The sequence below is a fragment of the Bactrocera dorsalis genome, chromosome 5, assembly GCF_023373825.1.
Source record: "Bactrocera dorsalis isolate Fly_Bdor chromosome 5, ASM2337382v1, whole genome shotgun sequence".
NCBI lineage: Eukaryota > Metazoa > Arthropoda > Insecta > Diptera > Tephritidae > Bactrocera > Bactrocera dorsalis.
Window position 1 is genome coordinate 71,594,188 of NC_064307.1, and position 18,411 is coordinate 71,612,598.

Sequence of the window (18,411 nt, forward strand, 5' to 3'; positions counted from 1 at the left end):
GTAATGAAGGTAAGAAATGCGGTGAAAGTGTGCTACAAAGTTACAGGGGTGGCAAGCATTTAAGTTTATATATACAACTACATACACATAAAGGGTATACTTAAGCGACTGTATAAACAGGTATATACATACATACATAGCTATTGATGTGCGAGTATTTGAGTCAGCACGATTTTAGATTCTATGTCGTGATGTATGAATGGCTAAAATTGTGCGGGTATTCAGTGTTCCATACAAATTGTATTAAACCGCATCACATTATGTAGAGGCAGCCAGGAGTCAAAGCATTTGAATAGCTTGCAAGCTGATTGCCGGTGATTGGGTTGCCAATACTATTAAATTGGCACAAAACGGTAGAAGAGCTTCAAATATGTGTACATATTTTTGTATGTACTTATATTACGGTGCGCTGCGATTCGGACTTGTAAGGCATTTCTTTTCACAGAATTTTAAGCATCACCATAGATATATGAGCGTAATTTTAATGTAAAGGGTATTTTAGTGTAAAAAATTGGTTTTTTGTTTTCATAATTTGTTATGGTTTTCCAAAAATTCAAATTATTTTCGAAGTTTTCCGAAACTTTGGGCATTTTAGTGTCGTGAAAACTGGGCCGATTTAGTGAATTTAAAACTTTAAACGCGTTTTCCTTGAAACTTCTGTTCTCGATGCACTTGCCAGAATATCTCAAGTTATAATCAGCCGATTTACTTGAAGTATGGCATGAATATTCTTAATATATCTCTCTATTAAATCAAGTAAAAAAAAATGAAAAATTTAAATTTGTAATATTTTTAAAAAATTCGACAAAGTTAAGTTAAATGAGTGAAAAATCGCCCACAGTAGTATGTGTTTGTGAAATTGTGCCGGTAAGCAGCTTCGACTGCGTAACACGCTTTAACAAAAATATTTCAAATACATAGTGCAACGATAATGTGCATAGCACAGAATAAATACATAAGTACATATTTGCAGAAATAAATATATTTTCTAGTAGTCTAATATTGGTTGTAAAGGAAGAGCAAGGCAGCGTAGGTATGCATAAGCATGTTTGCGCAGTTTACTATAATGAAAAATTGTGTGGGTTTTTTTTTGAAAATTGTTATTAATTTAAAGTAATCAAATAATTAATTTAAAAATTGAAATAAATTTCCTTAAATATTGAAAATAATTTGTAAAATAAAGTACGAAGCAATAGTTATAAAAATATGTGCAGCGATGGTTGAGGTTGGGTATGAGTGACTTTGTGGAATGTGGAATTTCACGTCTATCATAAAATCGCATTGGTATTAATGTAAGAGGTACATGTTTAATAATGCTTTGAATTATAATTCCAGCCGTGAAAAAATCTAAATTTTAGAGTGTCTTTGTAATAAAAAAAAAACAAATATACTGCTCGTGGTGGCTGAGCAAATAGATCTTCCTTTATTCAGAATAATACAGAAGCACATCTTAAGGTTGTTTATTAAATTTTATTCAGTTTTTTTGCTGTTTATATATTTGACACAACATATAAACATTTAAAAAGAAATAATAATTTAATTTAATATTGTAAAGAAAAACATCAAAAATGTTTTCCCGTCAGCAAAACTTTAAATGAAGTAAAATAAAACTAAAGAATTTAGCTAATCCACAATCTTAAATTCACAAAACAAAATTGTATGCCAACATGTACAAGTATACCTATCCAATATTCTTCTTAGTATACAAGTATCAAGATATGAATCCAATTTGTTTCCATCAAAAGCAACACTCTTAAACAGAAAACACCCTTATGATGTATGTATATTCATACCCTCCACATATCTCTATAGTTAAGAGCATATATTGGGTAGTTGCAAAAGCTACCCGCACTATCAGTTCAATAGGTGGCGTACATTTTTCCTCTTGAAAGCTCAAGCCGTTTTTTGTATGCTATGTAAGTCAAAGAAACATTGTAACACATTTTCAATGGGTACGTATGTATGTACAGGCATGTATTTCTTTCAATGCAATTCATTGATTTGCATAAATTTCATTTCATATAAATTTTTTTTTACAGCACTTCAATGTAAGCGTTAAAAAATCAAAACGTATCTGCTGAAGCTTGAGGGAAGAATTTTTCATGTGTAAGAGGCTTCAGCAAAACCCACTGAAATGTGAATTTTTATTTTTTGTCGCATTTCATACCCTGAACATGGTATATTAAGTTTGCAATGAAGTTTACAACATCCCGAAGGATAAACTGAATGACCGGCATCACGGCAAAAGTCATAGCGGCGCGATAGTCACCTAAGCACTGGCCAGGCAGGGTGCCTGCGTTTCTTTTATAGCGCCAGCTGGCAGCCAGCTTCCCGCGAAATCACCTAGCGACTGTTAAGCTACATAACATCACGGCGCGACAGTCACCTAAGCATTGGCCAGGCAGGGTGCCTGCGTTTCTTTTATAGCGCGAACTGGCAGCCAGCTTCCCGCGAAATCACCTAGCTACTGTTGAGCTACAAAACATCACGGCGCGACAGTCACCACCTAAGCACTGGCCAGGCACGGTGACTGCGTTTCTTTTATAGCGCGAACTGGCAGCCAGCTTCCCGCGAAATCACCTAGCGACTGTTAAGCTACATAACATCACGGCGCGACAGTCACCTAAGCACTGGCCAGGCACGGTGCCTGTGTTTCTTTTATAGCGCCAGCTGGCCGCCAGCTTCCCGCGAAATCGCTCAGCGACTGTTAGGCTACATAACATCACGGCGCGACAGTCACCTAAGCATTGGCCAGGCACGGTGCCTGCGTTTCTTTTATAGCCCCAGCTAACAGCCAGCTTCCCGCGAAATCACCTAGCGACTGTTAAGCTACACAACATCACGGCACGACAGTCACTTAAGCACTGGCCAGGCAGGGTGACTGCGTTTCTTTTATAGCGCGAACTGGCAGCCAGCTTCCCGCGAAATCACCTAGCGACTGTTAAGCTACACAACATCACGGCACGACAGTCACTTAAGCACTGGCCAGGCACGGTGACTGCGTTTCTTTTATAGCGCCAGCTTCCCGCGAAATCGCCTATCGACTATGAAGCTACATAACATCACGGCGCGACAGTCACCTAAGCACTGGCCAGGCACTGTGCCTGTGTTTCTTTTATAGCGCCAGCTGGCCGCCAGCTTCCTGCGAAATCGCCTATCGACTATGAAGCTACATAACATCACGGCGCGACAGTCACCTAAGCACTGGCCAGGCATGGTGACTGCGTTTCTTTTATAGCGCCAGCTGGCCGCCAGCTTCCTGCGAAATCGCCTATCGACTATGAAGCTACATAACATCACGGCGCGACAGTCACCTAAGCACTGGCCAGGCAGGGTGCCTGCGTTTCTTTTATAGCGCGAACTGGCAGCCAGCTTCCCGCGAAATCACCTAGCGACTGTTAAGCTACATAACATCACGGCGCGACAGTCACCTAAGCACTGGCCAGGCACAGTGCCTGCGTTTCTTTTATAGCGCGAACTGGCAGCCAGCTTCCCGCGAAATCACCTAGCGACTGTTAAGCTACATAACATCACGGCACGACAGTCACCTAAGCACTGGCCAGGCAGGGTGTCTGCGTTTCTTTTATAGCCCCAGCTGGCAGCCAGCTTCCCGCGAAATCACCTAGCGACTGTTAAGCTACACAACATCACGGCACGACAGTCACTTAAGCACTGGCCAGGCAGGGTGCCTGCGTTTCTTTTATAGCGCGAGCTGGCAGCCAGCTTCCCGCGAAATCACCTAGCGACTGTTAAGCTACATAACATCACGGCGCGACAGTCACCTAAGCACTGGTCAGGCACAGCTGGCAGCCAGCTTCCCGCGAAATCACCTAGCGACTGTTAGGCTACATAACATCACGGCGCGACAGTCACCTAAGCACTGGCCAGGCAGGGTGTCTGCGTTTCTTTTATAGCGCGAGCTGGCAGCCAGCTTCCCGCGAAATCACCTAGCGACTGTTAAGCTACATAACATCACGGCGCGACAGTCACCTAAGCATTGGCCAGGCAGGGTGCCTGCGTTTCTTTTATAGCGCGAGCTGGCAGCCAGCTTCCCGCGAAATCACCTAGCGACTGTTAGGCTACATAACATCACGGCGCGACAGTCACCTAAGCACTGGCCAGGCAGGGTGTCTGCGTTTCTTTTATAGCCCCAGCTGGCAGCCAGCTTCCCGCGAAATCACCTAGCGACTGTTAAGCTACACAACATCACGGCACGACAGTCACTTAAGCACTGGCCAGGCAGGGTGCCTGCGTTTCTTTTATAGCGCGAGCTGGCAGCCAGCTTCCCGCGAAATCACCTAGCGACTGTTAAGCTACATAACATCACATCGCGATGCGAGAGTCACCTAAGCACCGTTCAAAACAAAAAATTTTATTTCCTTATACCTGTGACGGGTATTATAGTTTCGGTGCAGTCGAAGCTGCCTTTTTTGGGGAAAAGCAAAATGAAATTGTATTATAAGATCTGTAGCGTAACGTTTTCTTAACGACATAGTTGGAGTCAAAAGCTTTTTGTACCAATTTTAATGGGTTGTTTTGCAGTTTGTGCATTTTTACCCAAACTATGTACACAGATATATACCTATTACCATATTTACATATAGGCGAATGAGTTTTGCCTTCGTAAGCGTTTTCATAAAAGCATATACCTTGCATACACATACAATAAAGCATGCTTGTGAATCCTTTTTGTATACCATGCCAATTCTCTTACATATGCTCTCTCCGTTTAACTTTTGCATGCATCGAGATTTGTCAGACTAGATTGATTGCTCACCGAATGGGTTGAACTGCAGCCTGATGGCATACATCCATTATTGGTGTGCGTAAGGCAAAGGCAAACGTGTGCTTACGAAAATTACTATGTAAACACCATCTGTATGAGCATACATAGATATGTACATGTATATGTGCATGTATATGAAAAGCTGAAATTTGCATGTATGTTTATGTGTATATGAAATTGGCTTAAATTTCAGAAAATGGCAACATTTGAATACGCCACAATAAGTATTGTGTTCTCAAAAGCAAGCCATCTGTTGTACGAGATTACATTGTATTGCTTTGATGTTGAGCTCCTTTGACTCAATTGTGGAGCAAATTAAAAAGAGAAAGTGAAAAATACAGAAAATATGAAGTTAGCTAATGTGGATACTAGTCCCTTGGTATGCTCTCGGGACGCACACGTCAATCAAAAAGGGTATCTTTTTTGTGTAAATGACAGAATCATTATACATACTTAATCATTATAATGCAAGATGTTTGGCTTAAATTATGAGTATTTCGTGAAAATAAACTCTGAATATGATGGATTGAAGGCAGCGCTGTATGTGAATATGAGTTTAGACTAAACGTACTATTTTATAAATACTCATTAATATTAGATAGTGTATAACTTTTTAAACACGTAAAGTTTTTATTTGCTGTCATATTCCTGGGGGATTTTAGACAACTTTTTCCGCATATCTTATTGTTTCACTATCAAAAGGGTAAGAATGCATTTCAAGCAAGGCAAAAATTATATGATGTGTACGGCCAAGCGCCAAAGGCAAAAGGGGTTTGCAAAATTTCGTTCTGGCAATCTCGATCTTGAGGATGCACTACGTCCTGGTAGTCCACTTGAAACTGCTTTAAATCAAATAAAGTCGTTGGTCAATGTAATCGCCGTGTAACAACTGGACTGCTGACTGATTAAATTTATCTAACGCAGCGTTCAGAAGCACACTGAATGTCAAGGATTAATTTCAAAGCTTGACATATGGGATCCTAGTGTTCTTGCAGAACAAAATTTTATCGAATTAGCGACTGTGTTTTGCTTATCGAACGTCAAAGAAATGATCAATTTTTTGTAGCGCATAGTTACTGGCGACGAATATTTGGTTGTTTACAGGAATGTGAAGCGCAAGAGACTATGGTCCAAAAAGATTGAACACAAGCTTGATAAATCGACGAAAGTTTTTGCAGCTTGAATGGGATGTGCTATCACACTATATTCTTCAGACTTGACACCTTCTGGCTATTACTTGTTCCGGTCTCTGAAAAGATTTTTAGTTTGCTTAGTGAACGACCCAATAGCTTGTTTCAATTTGATGCTAGGCTTCATTGTGAGAAGGTTAACATCTATCGTGAAAAATTTTAAATTCCAAATATGATTCAGATATTAAAATTGCGATAATTTACACAATTTACCTTAGTTTAAGCCGCTTATTAATGCATATTAATTTTTCTCATACCACCACTTTCAATCGAATGCATTAACTCTTCTTAATTCGAAACAAACGTTGTATTAATCTACTTCATTACCTTTAAAATAATGGCAATTTTATCCGTAAATAATCGGGCACAAAAGGCTGTGCGTATGCAAAAATGATGAACATTATCAGCTATGCGATTTAAATGTGTGAAAAATAAAGCTTCCAAGCGACTGATGGCATTGTAATAAACAAATAAAATGTAATTAATTGTAAAATATTGTGCGCGAAATGAACATTGCTGATGGACATAATTTAATGCGAATTGGCGTAAAGGATGCACACATACAAACACACCAATAAGTAAACAACAGGCGAGTGCACACATATGCAAAAATAAACAAATAATGACAGATGAACACAGTTTTTTTGTGGATAGTTAACAGAGTCATTATCATAGCTTGGAGTTTGTGCAGACAAAAGTGTGCTGTAACTGATGAAGTGCTGTAAATATTGGTGAAACGCATAAAACGTCAAATGCAGTCAGTTTATAGTTTTTACCGTTTGTACAAAAAAAGTGTAATTGCACTACCATTTAACTTGTTGTCGCATTAAAATGCGCCACATACAAAAAAAATAAGTTCCTTGCTTGTGGCGCAAATATTTTCGTTCATTTTAGTTTGGCAGTTTACCACCATCTACGCCGTCACTAATTCGATTACTATTATCCAGGCGATCTGCGCACGATGAGTGGCAGTCGCAACTGCAAAACACATACTTTCCGCTACCCAATCTAAAGTCGACTTTAACTTTGTTTACATATAGTTAAGTGGTGCATTTGCCGGCTGCCACGTTTGGGGTGCAGCCACAATCAGTGGCCAACATCGACACTCGGTTGTTGATGGCTTTATGCTGATATTACTCCGGCTGCCACAGCTATTACTTTTGATCATGATGCTGTCACGTTGGTGGTTATTTACCATGGTTTGTCTGTTGCTGGTTGTCGTTAGTGCGATAATATTTAGGCGGTGGAGGCGTCCAAACCACCAATGGTTTGTTTGAGTTCTCGGCATTTGTGTATATTTGGATAGATGGCTAACGGCAAATAGAACACACACATACTACTTGACTTTGTATGAATAAGTATATCGTCATGGAAAGAGGAATGTGCTAACTCTTTAGTATATATGTATATATATTGGTAGTCGAAAAAGTCTTTTCAAAAATGAGTGAAAATTATGAAGAAATTCTGAAGATTTTCATCAAAACTAGAGTACTTTTTGCAGATCTGGTTTTTTAGTAAACAAATTCCAAAGTTCTCAAATTTGACACATAGTTGATGGGTGAAATGACTGATTAAGTACACACATAGACAGAAAGCTATCCACGAACAGATATTATCCCTGAAGTGTTCGGAAGAATCTTAGGTATTCAACAGGACACGTCTTCATACCATAAGCATCAAGCCGAAATGGGCTCGGGTTTTTATGCGGCCAAGAACTGTCAGCTCGGCCCCATTATACTAAATACCTAAAATAATTAAATAGCTCCAAAAACAAATTATTCAACGCTGTGTATCTATTTCGATGGCCATATGTGTAAATATGCTTTGCGTAAAGGACTTTTGCCAATAACCTTAAAATAATGATATTTGCATGTCGATTCGTCAAAAGACTCTATGCCCTGCTGGCTTACTTGTAATGGCGTCGGTAATGGTAATGGCTATGTTAATGGCAGCAGCGCTGCATGTGCCAACAAAAACAACAGTGACGGCTACAGCACTAACATATTTATGTATATGTACATGTATACGTTTGCATTCATCTGCATGTTTCATACACAAGTGGGAGCAGCAGAGTTTACGAGTAAATGGCAGCATAAAGCACGAATGTCAGCTTGGCTATTGTTACTCAAGTAATTGCAGGGCAGCGCGACAGCAGGTGTTTGTTGCCTCGGATTTGTGTGCAATTTAACACCTTAAATATGCAAGTATTGGTGTTTAAATATGTTACATTTTCAGCGGCGTTCCCTGTGGGGATAAAGTCTGGATAAAGAAGAATTTAAATTTCAATGAATTATTATTCTTCGAACGAAGCTGTTGGTATGAGTAATGACTAAAGACCGATTTAATATTTTTGTCGATATTGCATAGCAAATACTACTTTTGTATAATGTATATTTTAACTAAAACAACAAAAAAACAACATTTACATTACAAATTTTATTATTTCTGATTTTGAATGATGTTCACGGTTGCCCTGAGGTGGAAATTTGGAAGATATGTAACCACAAAATTATCCATTTCTTCAAAAAAAATCAAATATGATATATTCTAATGAATTCTTCTCACCTTAAAGTTCTACTTTTAAATTAAATATTCAATTAAATTATGTATTTAATAAAAATTCTGTAATATTTCGGTTAAAAAGGCGCTTTTTATTTGAAAAAAAAGATAGTAACTAAATATTTCCGATTTATACTTCCTGCCTTGAGTACCGGCCGTTTATTTATAAATACATACATATGTACTTGTATATAGAATTGTTTTTGTTTATCTGCCAGCTTACTCAATATTTGTTTTGTTTTGTTATTTGTTGATTTCACCACTTGCTTGACTGTCTGTCTACCAACCTCTTATCACAACATCTTCTGCTTTCGCTGTACTGTGTATATAAAGAGGTGTAAGCTCGTACTCCCACTCCACCAGCAGCGCTTACTTAAGTATTCCACGCACATATGTACATTACGACGTGTCACAAAACGGAAGGAAATCAATTGTGTGCGAACTCGTTTTGCAGTTCTGCAATGTCAGACAGACAGACAGTCAGACAAATGGGCGAAATTGCTAGCCTGCGTCTAACAGTGCGCACGGTAATCACACTTTGGGCATGAAAAATGGGAGAATCGTAATCGTGCTGTGCTGTTGCCCGCATCCTCCGCCACCAGTCAAGCGTATAAATAATAAGCATCGTAGTATTGAAAATATCAGTAGAAAGATATCATTTAGTTGGAGCATGACGGTGTTTTTGGTGCTGAGTGTTTTTGATGGTGGCATTGCTTAGTGTTGTTGCTGTTCTTATTTGCAATCGCTATTGAAGCTCAATTGTGTGCTTTCACCGTTTTGTACGTTTGCTGCGTTTGCTGCTTTATCGGTACATCAGTGCGTTGGAGTTTTTGTTTGTTTGCTCTAAGTACACTGCTGCTCTTGTTGTTGTTTACTTTCTTAGTTTGCGCGTAATGTGGCAGGCGTTTTTAATGATTGCTTGGGGAATTATTTGCGGTTTGCATCTTAAATTGTCCATTCCTTAAATTAAATCACTTTCTTCGCTTTTTCCACGCATTTACTTCGATTGTGTATAATTATATAATGCAAATGGGAATTTACATATATAACAAAAGATATATACATAAATTAGATGTATGTGTATATATATCTATAGAGGTAATTGCATTTAAGATTAATGCTTAATTGAATTGAGTTGTGGTGTACGGTGAAATGCTTTGTGGTTTTGCGGATGATAAATTAATTTAATTTCACTCACTTTTAAATGAATAATGTTGTAATTAAGTGGACAAATTATAGCTTTCAAAATAATGGATTAAAATGTAAATTGATATTTCAATTAGTTTTCGGGTTTTTTCTAAAATGGAACTGCTCAATTCAATGAGCGCCATCAGCTTGTCTTTGAACACGCTTTTCTCAAAACTGCACGTTTCAAATAGCGAATTTGCTTGACCGATTACTGGGCAGGCCAAAAACATCCATAAACATCGAGGTTGATGAGGTTAGGTTAGGTTTGCTGGTTGATCCAGTGAACGCACTTGGACTACAATAAAATTTTGCTCAGGCGTTTTATCACCTTCCCACCTGTTCAGTGGGATATCTGAAAATTTGAGCTCTAAAATGGTTGAGTCGCAAACGAGGAACAATCAAGAAGGAAGTGCAGCTTCTGTAGCTGGGGTCTGTTAAGACTTTCAACCTTACATAGAGAAGCTCCAAATTGATGAGAGACCTTACTGAGGGAAAATAACTCACTAGATCTTTTGCAATCTTACAAGAACGAATGAAACGATTGTAACCCAGCTGTCGAATAGTAGAACCCACGAGGAAAGGAAAGCACTAATCTGTTCTCATTATACTGACAGCATAACTAGGGTACTCGAGTCATCAGCCTACAGTTGCTGCCTGACACCCATACTAGTGTGGTCTTTGCAAGTGTGGTCTTTTCTAAGACCGCTTTTTTAGGCTTTCGCACAGTTGTGCCAGTCTTTAAGGCTCCAATGAAATAATAATAAGTTACTCTACATACATATATGCAAACGCTGAAATGTTATTAACAAATTTGAAGAAAAAAGTAGACTAAATAATTAGGAGAATATAATTAGAGCTACCAAATCATTAATGAAATATTTGTACTACAAATTCAAATCGACTAAGCAAATCCTCATTAAACTACATTAAGCACTAAATGCAGCAGTTTAACGCAATATATTAAGTTACCAAAATAATTAGTCAAAATATAGACAGCTCTATGGTACACGCGAGAGCACTTAAAGCAATAATAACAAGGACCACAATTATACTAACTGATTTACGAGTATATAGCTGTCCATACATCACTTATACTTAAGTACGCGCAGTTAACTGCACTTTGTGTGGCTTAAATCCAGATTTAGCCAACTTTAATTATGTACAACTACATGTACCATATACATATATTATTTATATATTATTTAAGCCGGTGCTTATGCAAAAGCTAAGTGGTGTCTTCAACTTTGCACTTTTGCCTGAGAGTGTACTTGAAACATATACACGCAGAAGTGGCTTTACGTATGGATCTGTGTGGGCTCACTATTTGTTTTCAATGTAATTCAATCACACTGACAAACATGACATAATTGACCCTTAAGTTCAACAATGGACCAAGTTAAGCAATTATAAGTCAACTAATGTCGGCAATTGTGAAGACTAATTGTGGGTGATTTCATTGACTACTACAACTACTGTTGTCTGCTAATAAAGTTTCACATTAGAATTGAGCACAAAACAACTGCCAAAATGATGACTACAGGCAGAGATAGCATAATTATAATGAAAAGCGCACTGAAAGAAATTAAAGTTGGAAATTCAACTGGGAAACAGCTTATGCTCAAGGACGCGTAGCATTACACGCGTATTTTAAGCTTAATAATAAATTTACCTTAGGTCAAAAATTCGACTTTAAAGTTTTGTTTTTAGGTTAGGTTATACTGTCCGGCTGTCACGCCACACATAGACATACTGGATCTTAGTAATGCCTGATGGAGGTTCAGTTTAATATGAGGTAAAGTATTCGTCATATAGAACGTCAAAGTTTTTTGAGAACTTTAAGAGCTCCTTGATATCTAAGTTTAATACTTCGTCTAGTCATTTCAGCTGCGAAGCTCCTAGCTATTTAAGACGAGTTCTGGATAATGCTGGACAGAGGCATAGGTGGTTACCCAGTGACTCTCTTACACCTGATTATCAGCACTTTCTGCAAGTATTACTGACTCATGCCTATCTGGCCCGCATGTGATGGCAGTCAAGAGGTCAACAACCATCCGGCAGTCCTGTATGAGTAAAAATTAAGCGAGTTTTCTTACGAAGGTCTTGCACATGATCTTGGCGATCCTGCATGGGTATAAGGCAATTCATCTCGCTCTGCTCCGTTCTTTCGAAAGTTTTAGTGTATATCGTTTTTAGATACTTCCGTATTTCTGTATTTGTACGCTAGTGAGACAGATGGCATTTTTGTCAATATCATGAAATTATTGTCACTTGGTTATCTTATTTTTCCAGCTCCTAGCAGAAGCTGGAATATCTTCTCGTCTTAGTAATAAAATACGAAAATTCACTATGAAAACATAAATAATAGCAATGAATTTTTACGAGTGAATAATATTAGTTATAATGACATCATTGACCATCAACTCGTTACCCTTAAATTAATTCCATTCAACGTTTTTATCTGAAAATTTTTTGCTGCTGACTAATATGCACACCTAATTACAGATATACGCTTTACCCACATGTTCGATGAATCATCTCGTCAAATTCACAGAAATTTTTCGTTTCTCACGGTGTAAATAAAATAATTATTGCAGCAAAACAAATTGTATTAATGCGTGCTCATATCAAAGGCCACACACTGGCCACAGCAGTTGTTGGCGTCGACTAGCTTGTGCGCAAAGGCACCTCAACAAAAGCTGGAGATTCATTTTAGCAAGCTGGGTATTTGCTTGTAAGTGGCTCAATATGAGTATTGGATCAGACGAGCACAAAATTGATGTGATGCGCATCGAGGAAAGTTTGCAACGCGCTTACTATTGTATATACATATACAATGTACAATATACAAGTGAATAAAAATGTATGCATACATATACATATGTATGTAGTATATGGGTTTAGGGGTACGAAAGCTTACGAACTCAAATAGTTTTACATTTTGGGGAAGAGTAAAGAAAATATGACGAAATTTATTGCTATGCTTTGTGATTGTGTGGAGTGCGATAACTAACGCGATGATAAGATAGAGAACGACGGGTATTGCGGTTTGTTGGCAAATGGGTTGTGTGATAACAGAGAGATAATAAGAGTGGGAAAATATTAGATAATGTCACAAAGAAATACGGTGGGTATTGAATGGGGACAATAAAGTAAACAGTAAAGTTAAGATAAAACGATTATTGAGCAAAACATGAAAGAGAGTAAAAAGACTGGGAAAAGAATAACTGTGAGTTAATTACAAAAAATACAAAAAATTGTGAACTTAGAAGCCCCCTTTGCTTAGCAAAATTAAAAGAAAATAATGCGACTGTGTAGTAATAAAAAAAAAAATATTCAACAACAAAAGAGGCGTATTAACCTAATAACCTCAGCACAAGGCGGCAAATTATAAGAAAATTAAATATAAAAACACACACACGCACTGAAATACTAGCATTCTAGCAGTGATGTAATAAAGTGTGTCAAAAGAAGGTCGAAATTATGCCAACAACAATAGAAGCATACAAATTGTGACGTCGTTATGTGTATAATTTGAGCACTTAACACTAACTGCAAGTGTCATATTACAAACGTCTAAATTACACAGCTTTCAAATTACGCAATTTTGCAACAAAGAAAAAGAACTGCTTAAAAATATGCAAAGACATTTGTTTTTGTGCCAGTAGCTAGTTTAAGCGGTGTATATTACTATAACTTTAGCAACAATTTAACGCTAAAAATTGGTGCACAAGTATACGTAAGCTTGCGTATGTGAGTAGCCGCCATTTAGATTTACCTTCATCGCCACCACGTTCTGTATAGCGATCCAAAGAGTGATCTGAACGATAGGTGCTGCGTCGACGATTGTGTATTGCTGTGCCACTGTTGTATGGATTGTTGTTGTAGGCACGTGTTAATATGCCATCATCTTCGAAATTCGTTTCGAGCAGGATGTCTTCACGAGGATCACGTATGCGATCGCGTTGGTTTAGAGATTTTGTCGGTGAAGGCATGACGCATAAATTTATATGTGGTTAGTTTAGTTTCAGCGTAATGACAAGATATAGGCTTAATTCTTTGGTATGCTTATGTTTGTATCCTAAACTCAGTCGTTGTTATAATACTTCTATGTTGATTTTTCGGAAATTTGGTATATAGAAATTTCCGTCGTTAGTTTAATATATGTATTTATTTCGTTTGGTTACGTTTTCTTTAATTTTGTGACACTAAACGTTGCTAAAATGAAAGGGAAAAATATAGATATTTTTAATCAAACGATTTTTCTGAAATATAGTTTGGAACTGTGCACTTTTTTCACAATACTGTGCAATATTTGCCTATTTTTAAGTGAAATTTTTAATTGTTGACAGAATGTTGTAGTTGACTTCATACAAATGCAAAATATTTTATAGTATGTTGTGCCAGTTAAATAAACTAGAAAAATATTGGTGGATGAGTTGGATTTGGAAAATATAAAAATATTAACAAATTTTTCCACTTCACTATTTACTTAATTTTTTTATTAAATACTTTATATTTTTTATTATTTTTATCATTTAGTTTTAATTTCTATTATATTTTTTAATTAATTTATATGATTTTTTTCTACTTCACTATTTGATTTTCCTCTTTTTTCCATTATTTATATTTTTTTATTATTTTTAATGTTTACTGAAAACTATTTTACGCTTTTTGGCGGCAGCGTTAAATTTATTAAAATGTTTATTTTACTTTTATTTTTAATTAATTTACATTAAAGGAATTTTTTATTGCGCAAAATTCATAAAAATTTATGCTTATGTTTATTTTAATTTTTTATTTTACGCATTTTCGGACAATTTTCCTACATATTTTAATTTCACATGCAATTTTTGATCTCCCCTTTTTACATTGTATCGCGTTTACCGTTTATTTTTATGAATCATACAAGCTTAATCGAACCACACATCAATACAATATATTATATATGTATTTATACGTCACGTTTCATTGCTAATTATAAAACAGATGGAAAAAATTTACTACGTTTGTACTTTTTCTTGGCATTGTAAAAAAAGCAAAATGATGTATGTGTATGTGTTTTTGTACGTCTCTAGATCACAATGAACCGCCAAAGCTACACTTTGTGACCGACAAAAGTGCACCCATTCCAACTTGCATTTGCAGAAAAAATAATGAAAATTTAACGGACGATATAAACACACACATTCAGAGCGTTACGTTTTATTTGCACTTTACGTTGACAAGCGCACAAACAGCAACGACAATAATCAACTTATTTCTGCTAAATAAACCAACAACGAAAGCGTTTGTGACTGCGACAACAGCAACTTGTTGCTTTCGATTCGTTTGCGCTTCACTTTCGAACTGATTCGCCAGTACTAGGCTCTATATGTACAACAGCGAAACGAAGCGAAATGAAACGGCCGGCATTAGTTGATCATTATTTCATTTTATTCATTTTTTATTGCTACTTAATACTCATTTTTTTTTAACAGCAAGTACCGTCCCTACTTGCCTACACGCGCACTTAGCAATTTCATCGTTGTGTACGTACATATGTATGCGTGTGTATTGACTGCACACTTGTAGCCGGTTTCCCTATATGAAATTTACTTCCATAGACCCTATTCCGTAGCCAACTCACTGGCGCTCTGCGCTACTCTCGTGCGCTCTTCACTGCAGCGTGGAGTTCATTTGTTTGTTGATAAGTAGATATGTATGTATGTTTGTTGGGCGACTGATATCTACCTACTGTAATTGAAAAACAGCAAATTAGCGCTTCAATAAGTCAATACACGATACAGTACATGCATACGTACGTTCATATGTATTCAGATATATGTATATATACATGTATGTTTGTATACTCTTGAAAAACCTTTACCTATTTGCTTTGTAACTCCATTGAATGATGTTGAGTAATCAAGTGTTTCAGTACTCACACATACATACATAAGCATATGTATGCACTTCCAGCATTCTATGCATTGCTTTCCACACTTACTTTAGCACTCCCACTCTCTGCTCCACGACCAATAAAGGTATCCACAAAGCAACGTCAACGAAATAAGCCAGCTGATCAGCAGTGTGACGGTTGGTATTTGAAAAGACGCTTGACGCTTGTTGCTTCCGAACTGGTTTCTTGAACTTGATTAAAGCAACGAGTGTTACACTTTATTTTTCGTTGTTGGTTTTTTTGGTTTTGTTTATTTTTGATACTTGTTTCTTTATTCTTAATTCCACTTTTCGTTCGTAACATTGCTTACTCATCTGTTGCTCGTTGCTTGACTCTGTACAATGTGTTAACACCTAAAGTCAATGGGTTAATTTAGCCGATCACATCGTGAGTTCTTAGGTTAAGCGTCGATTGACAATTAAATACTTAAGAAATTGAAAACAATTGTACAAATAACAGACAATCTACAATTGTGGGCGGACAGTCCACGGTTTTTTAAATTTAAGGTGCCACACCGAGTGAGAAATATTTAAAAAATGAGTTTTTTTTTTTAATTTCGATCTTTTTTACCTTTAAAAATGATATTGTAAATCAAGGGAGTTTCTGGCTCCCTGTCACAGAACCCTCAATTTGCACAAGAAGCTAGGCCCTTGTTATATAAGTTCTTCCTCAGCTTTCAGTGGCCATTGTAGAATGTGAAAAGTAGCCTAAGCTTGTCTCTAGAAAGGTTGATTACATATTTAAACCTGCTGAGCTTATAACTCCCATTACCAAATTGGCATGGCGAATGCCTTGGAGTTGTTGCCAGTACCTCTCTCTGCCTATTTCTTCTTCCTTGCAGAGCAGCTCCTATATGGTATGAGGACTCACCTCAAGGAAGATTTTAGGTCCTACCTTGTGAGTGGATGCTGTGCGACCTCATCAGCCAGCTATACCTTTGTGACTGACACCCAGAGGAGGCGTACTTGTTCACATTCCACAAGACTAATGGATAATATTTTGAAAAATAATAAAGCGATTTTCCCTACAGCTACTTGATTCCCATCCTTCAGTTTGTGGTATGCAATTCATTGAGACTTATTTAAAGTATCTGTTTGTTTATATATGTAGAAGTAAATTTATTTGCACGATTAATTTGCGTACTCACAATTAGTCCTTTGACTCGTTTTAATGTTTTAATATATAAGCTCGTAAGTATACAAGTACGAGTATATACATTTATGATACTTTTATTCGTGTGTTAATATTTATACTTAAAAAGTGCATTGAAATTAATACATGTGGTATATATTAGTTTAAAATTTCATTTCCATTTTTGCTTGCATGTAAATATTCAATTACGTAAATATGAATTTATTTCATTCAGTCATCGCCATCAATTATTTACGTTGGTATATAAAGGTTTGGAAAAATTATTTATTATTAACGGCTTTTAGCTTACAAAAAACTGCTGTCAACAGTTCATTAATGATGATAAATTGCCTCGCACCTGAATTTAAACTGAACTCAAGCATTAAATAATAGGTGAATTTTACCCAAAAAGTTAAATTATTTGGCCTGGCAGCATTTTGAAAGTCTAGTTAGAAAGCTATAGCTCAAAAACTTATTTTATTTTTTTCGAAATATGAAGAAATCGATTCTTTTTAGTTCGCACGATAACGCCATAGATATACATATATACATATGTACATATGTATGTAAAAATGTTAAATTATTTTTATACTTTTTATGCTATCATGCTTATCAGCATTAGTTTTGCCAAAGCATATTATCTCAAAACTTTTCCTACCTTCGAAGAAGAGCAAAAATAAGTAAATATCAAATTTAATTAAAGCGAAATATTTTCATAATTGCTTTTCACTATTTCTTCACCGATTTTATTTACTTTCATCGAATAGCAATTCATACTCAAACTCTCTGGCGTTAAGTGCATTCACACTTCACTACCGAAAAGCAGAAAATAAAACAGTACTTCAAACTCAGCACAGCAAATAAAATAAGGATGGGTTAAAGAGAATTCCAGCAATGCGCCAGTATGCGCTGCTGACGATTGTTGGGTGGTAGGTGGTGGTTGGGTCGTTTGTACACCTGCTTGGCCAACTGCGAAACAAAACAAAGTGCTGCTGCAGAGTCAGGCTTTAAAAAATTACAATGCTCTGCTGCAACTGCCGTCTTACAATGCTTCCACACATTGTCAATGCCATTCAACTGTCTATAAAACGCATGGGTGCGAGCACATATAAGCATGTGGATAGGCACAAGTAGCTTAAAATATGTATGCTGCCTGCAATTGAGTATTGGCAAGTGAATTTAAATGAGGTAGACTTAAGTGATGTACTGTGTAAAATAGGTATGCATGAAAATATCTACAGTTTTTCGCAGTAAGCCTATATGAATAAAATTTGTGGTGCGCATACACACACATCAAACTGTAATTGTCGGTTTTTCAGTTCTTCGTGCTCATATGAAAATCATATTGTGCGAGCGTATTCAATAAAGTGGGTGTAGCCGCAGCACCGTGCACTTGTACTGGAGGCGGCAGCAATGCTTTTTATGTGGCGTGTAACTACTATAGGTGCCGCATACATATGTATGTATAGCTGTATAGTTACGTCTTGCTGTGTTATGTGCAGCGAGTTGAGACACGTACAACACACGTACAGAAAAAACGTCGGAAGAAAACTATTTTCATAAAGTTAAATACCCCGAAAAGTATGTGAGTGGCGTGGAAAGTATTCAGACTTTTTTGT

The 18,411-nt window shown here is 36.9% G+C and overlaps 1 protein-coding gene and 1 long non-coding RNA gene across 8 annotated transcripts in view; both read right to left on the minus strand.

Annotated features, from left to right (window-relative positions):
• LOC105229462 (neuronal membrane glycoprotein M6-a) overlaps window positions 1–18,411 on the minus strand; it is a 56,823-nt gene that overhangs the window by 7,440 nt on the left and 30,972 nt on the right. The window contains exons 1-2 of one of the 6 annotated variants that reach the window (XM_011209769.4): window positions 14,923–15,071; window positions 13,499–13,938 (exon numbers count right to left, since the gene is read on the minus strand). The exons of 1 other annotated variant lie outside the window; for it this stretch is intronic. In XM_011209769.4, coding sequence (XP_011208071.2) covers window positions 13,499–13,715 — 217 coding nt within the window. In that variant the 5' untranslated portion in view covers window positions 13,716–13,938; window positions 14,923–15,071. Of the gene's footprint in view, window positions 1–13,498; window positions 13,939–14,908; window positions 15,072–18,411 lie in introns of those variants that run through there. 4 more of the 6 variants (XM_011209767.4, XM_011209768.4, XM_049458226.1 and 1 more) reach the window with 4 other exon arrangements.
• Window positions 5–13,488, minus strand: LOC125778835 (uncharacterized). Of its 2 annotated transcripts, none has more exons than XR_007422968.1 (3): window positions 4,299–13,488; window positions 3,198–3,388; window positions 5–2,623 (listed from the first exon to the last, which is right to left on the minus strand). It is a non-coding gene; the product is annotated as an uncharacterized LOC125778835 (long non-coding RNA). The 2 variants fall into 2 exon arrangements; XR_007422967.1 differs by having other exon boundaries at window positions 3,198–3,505.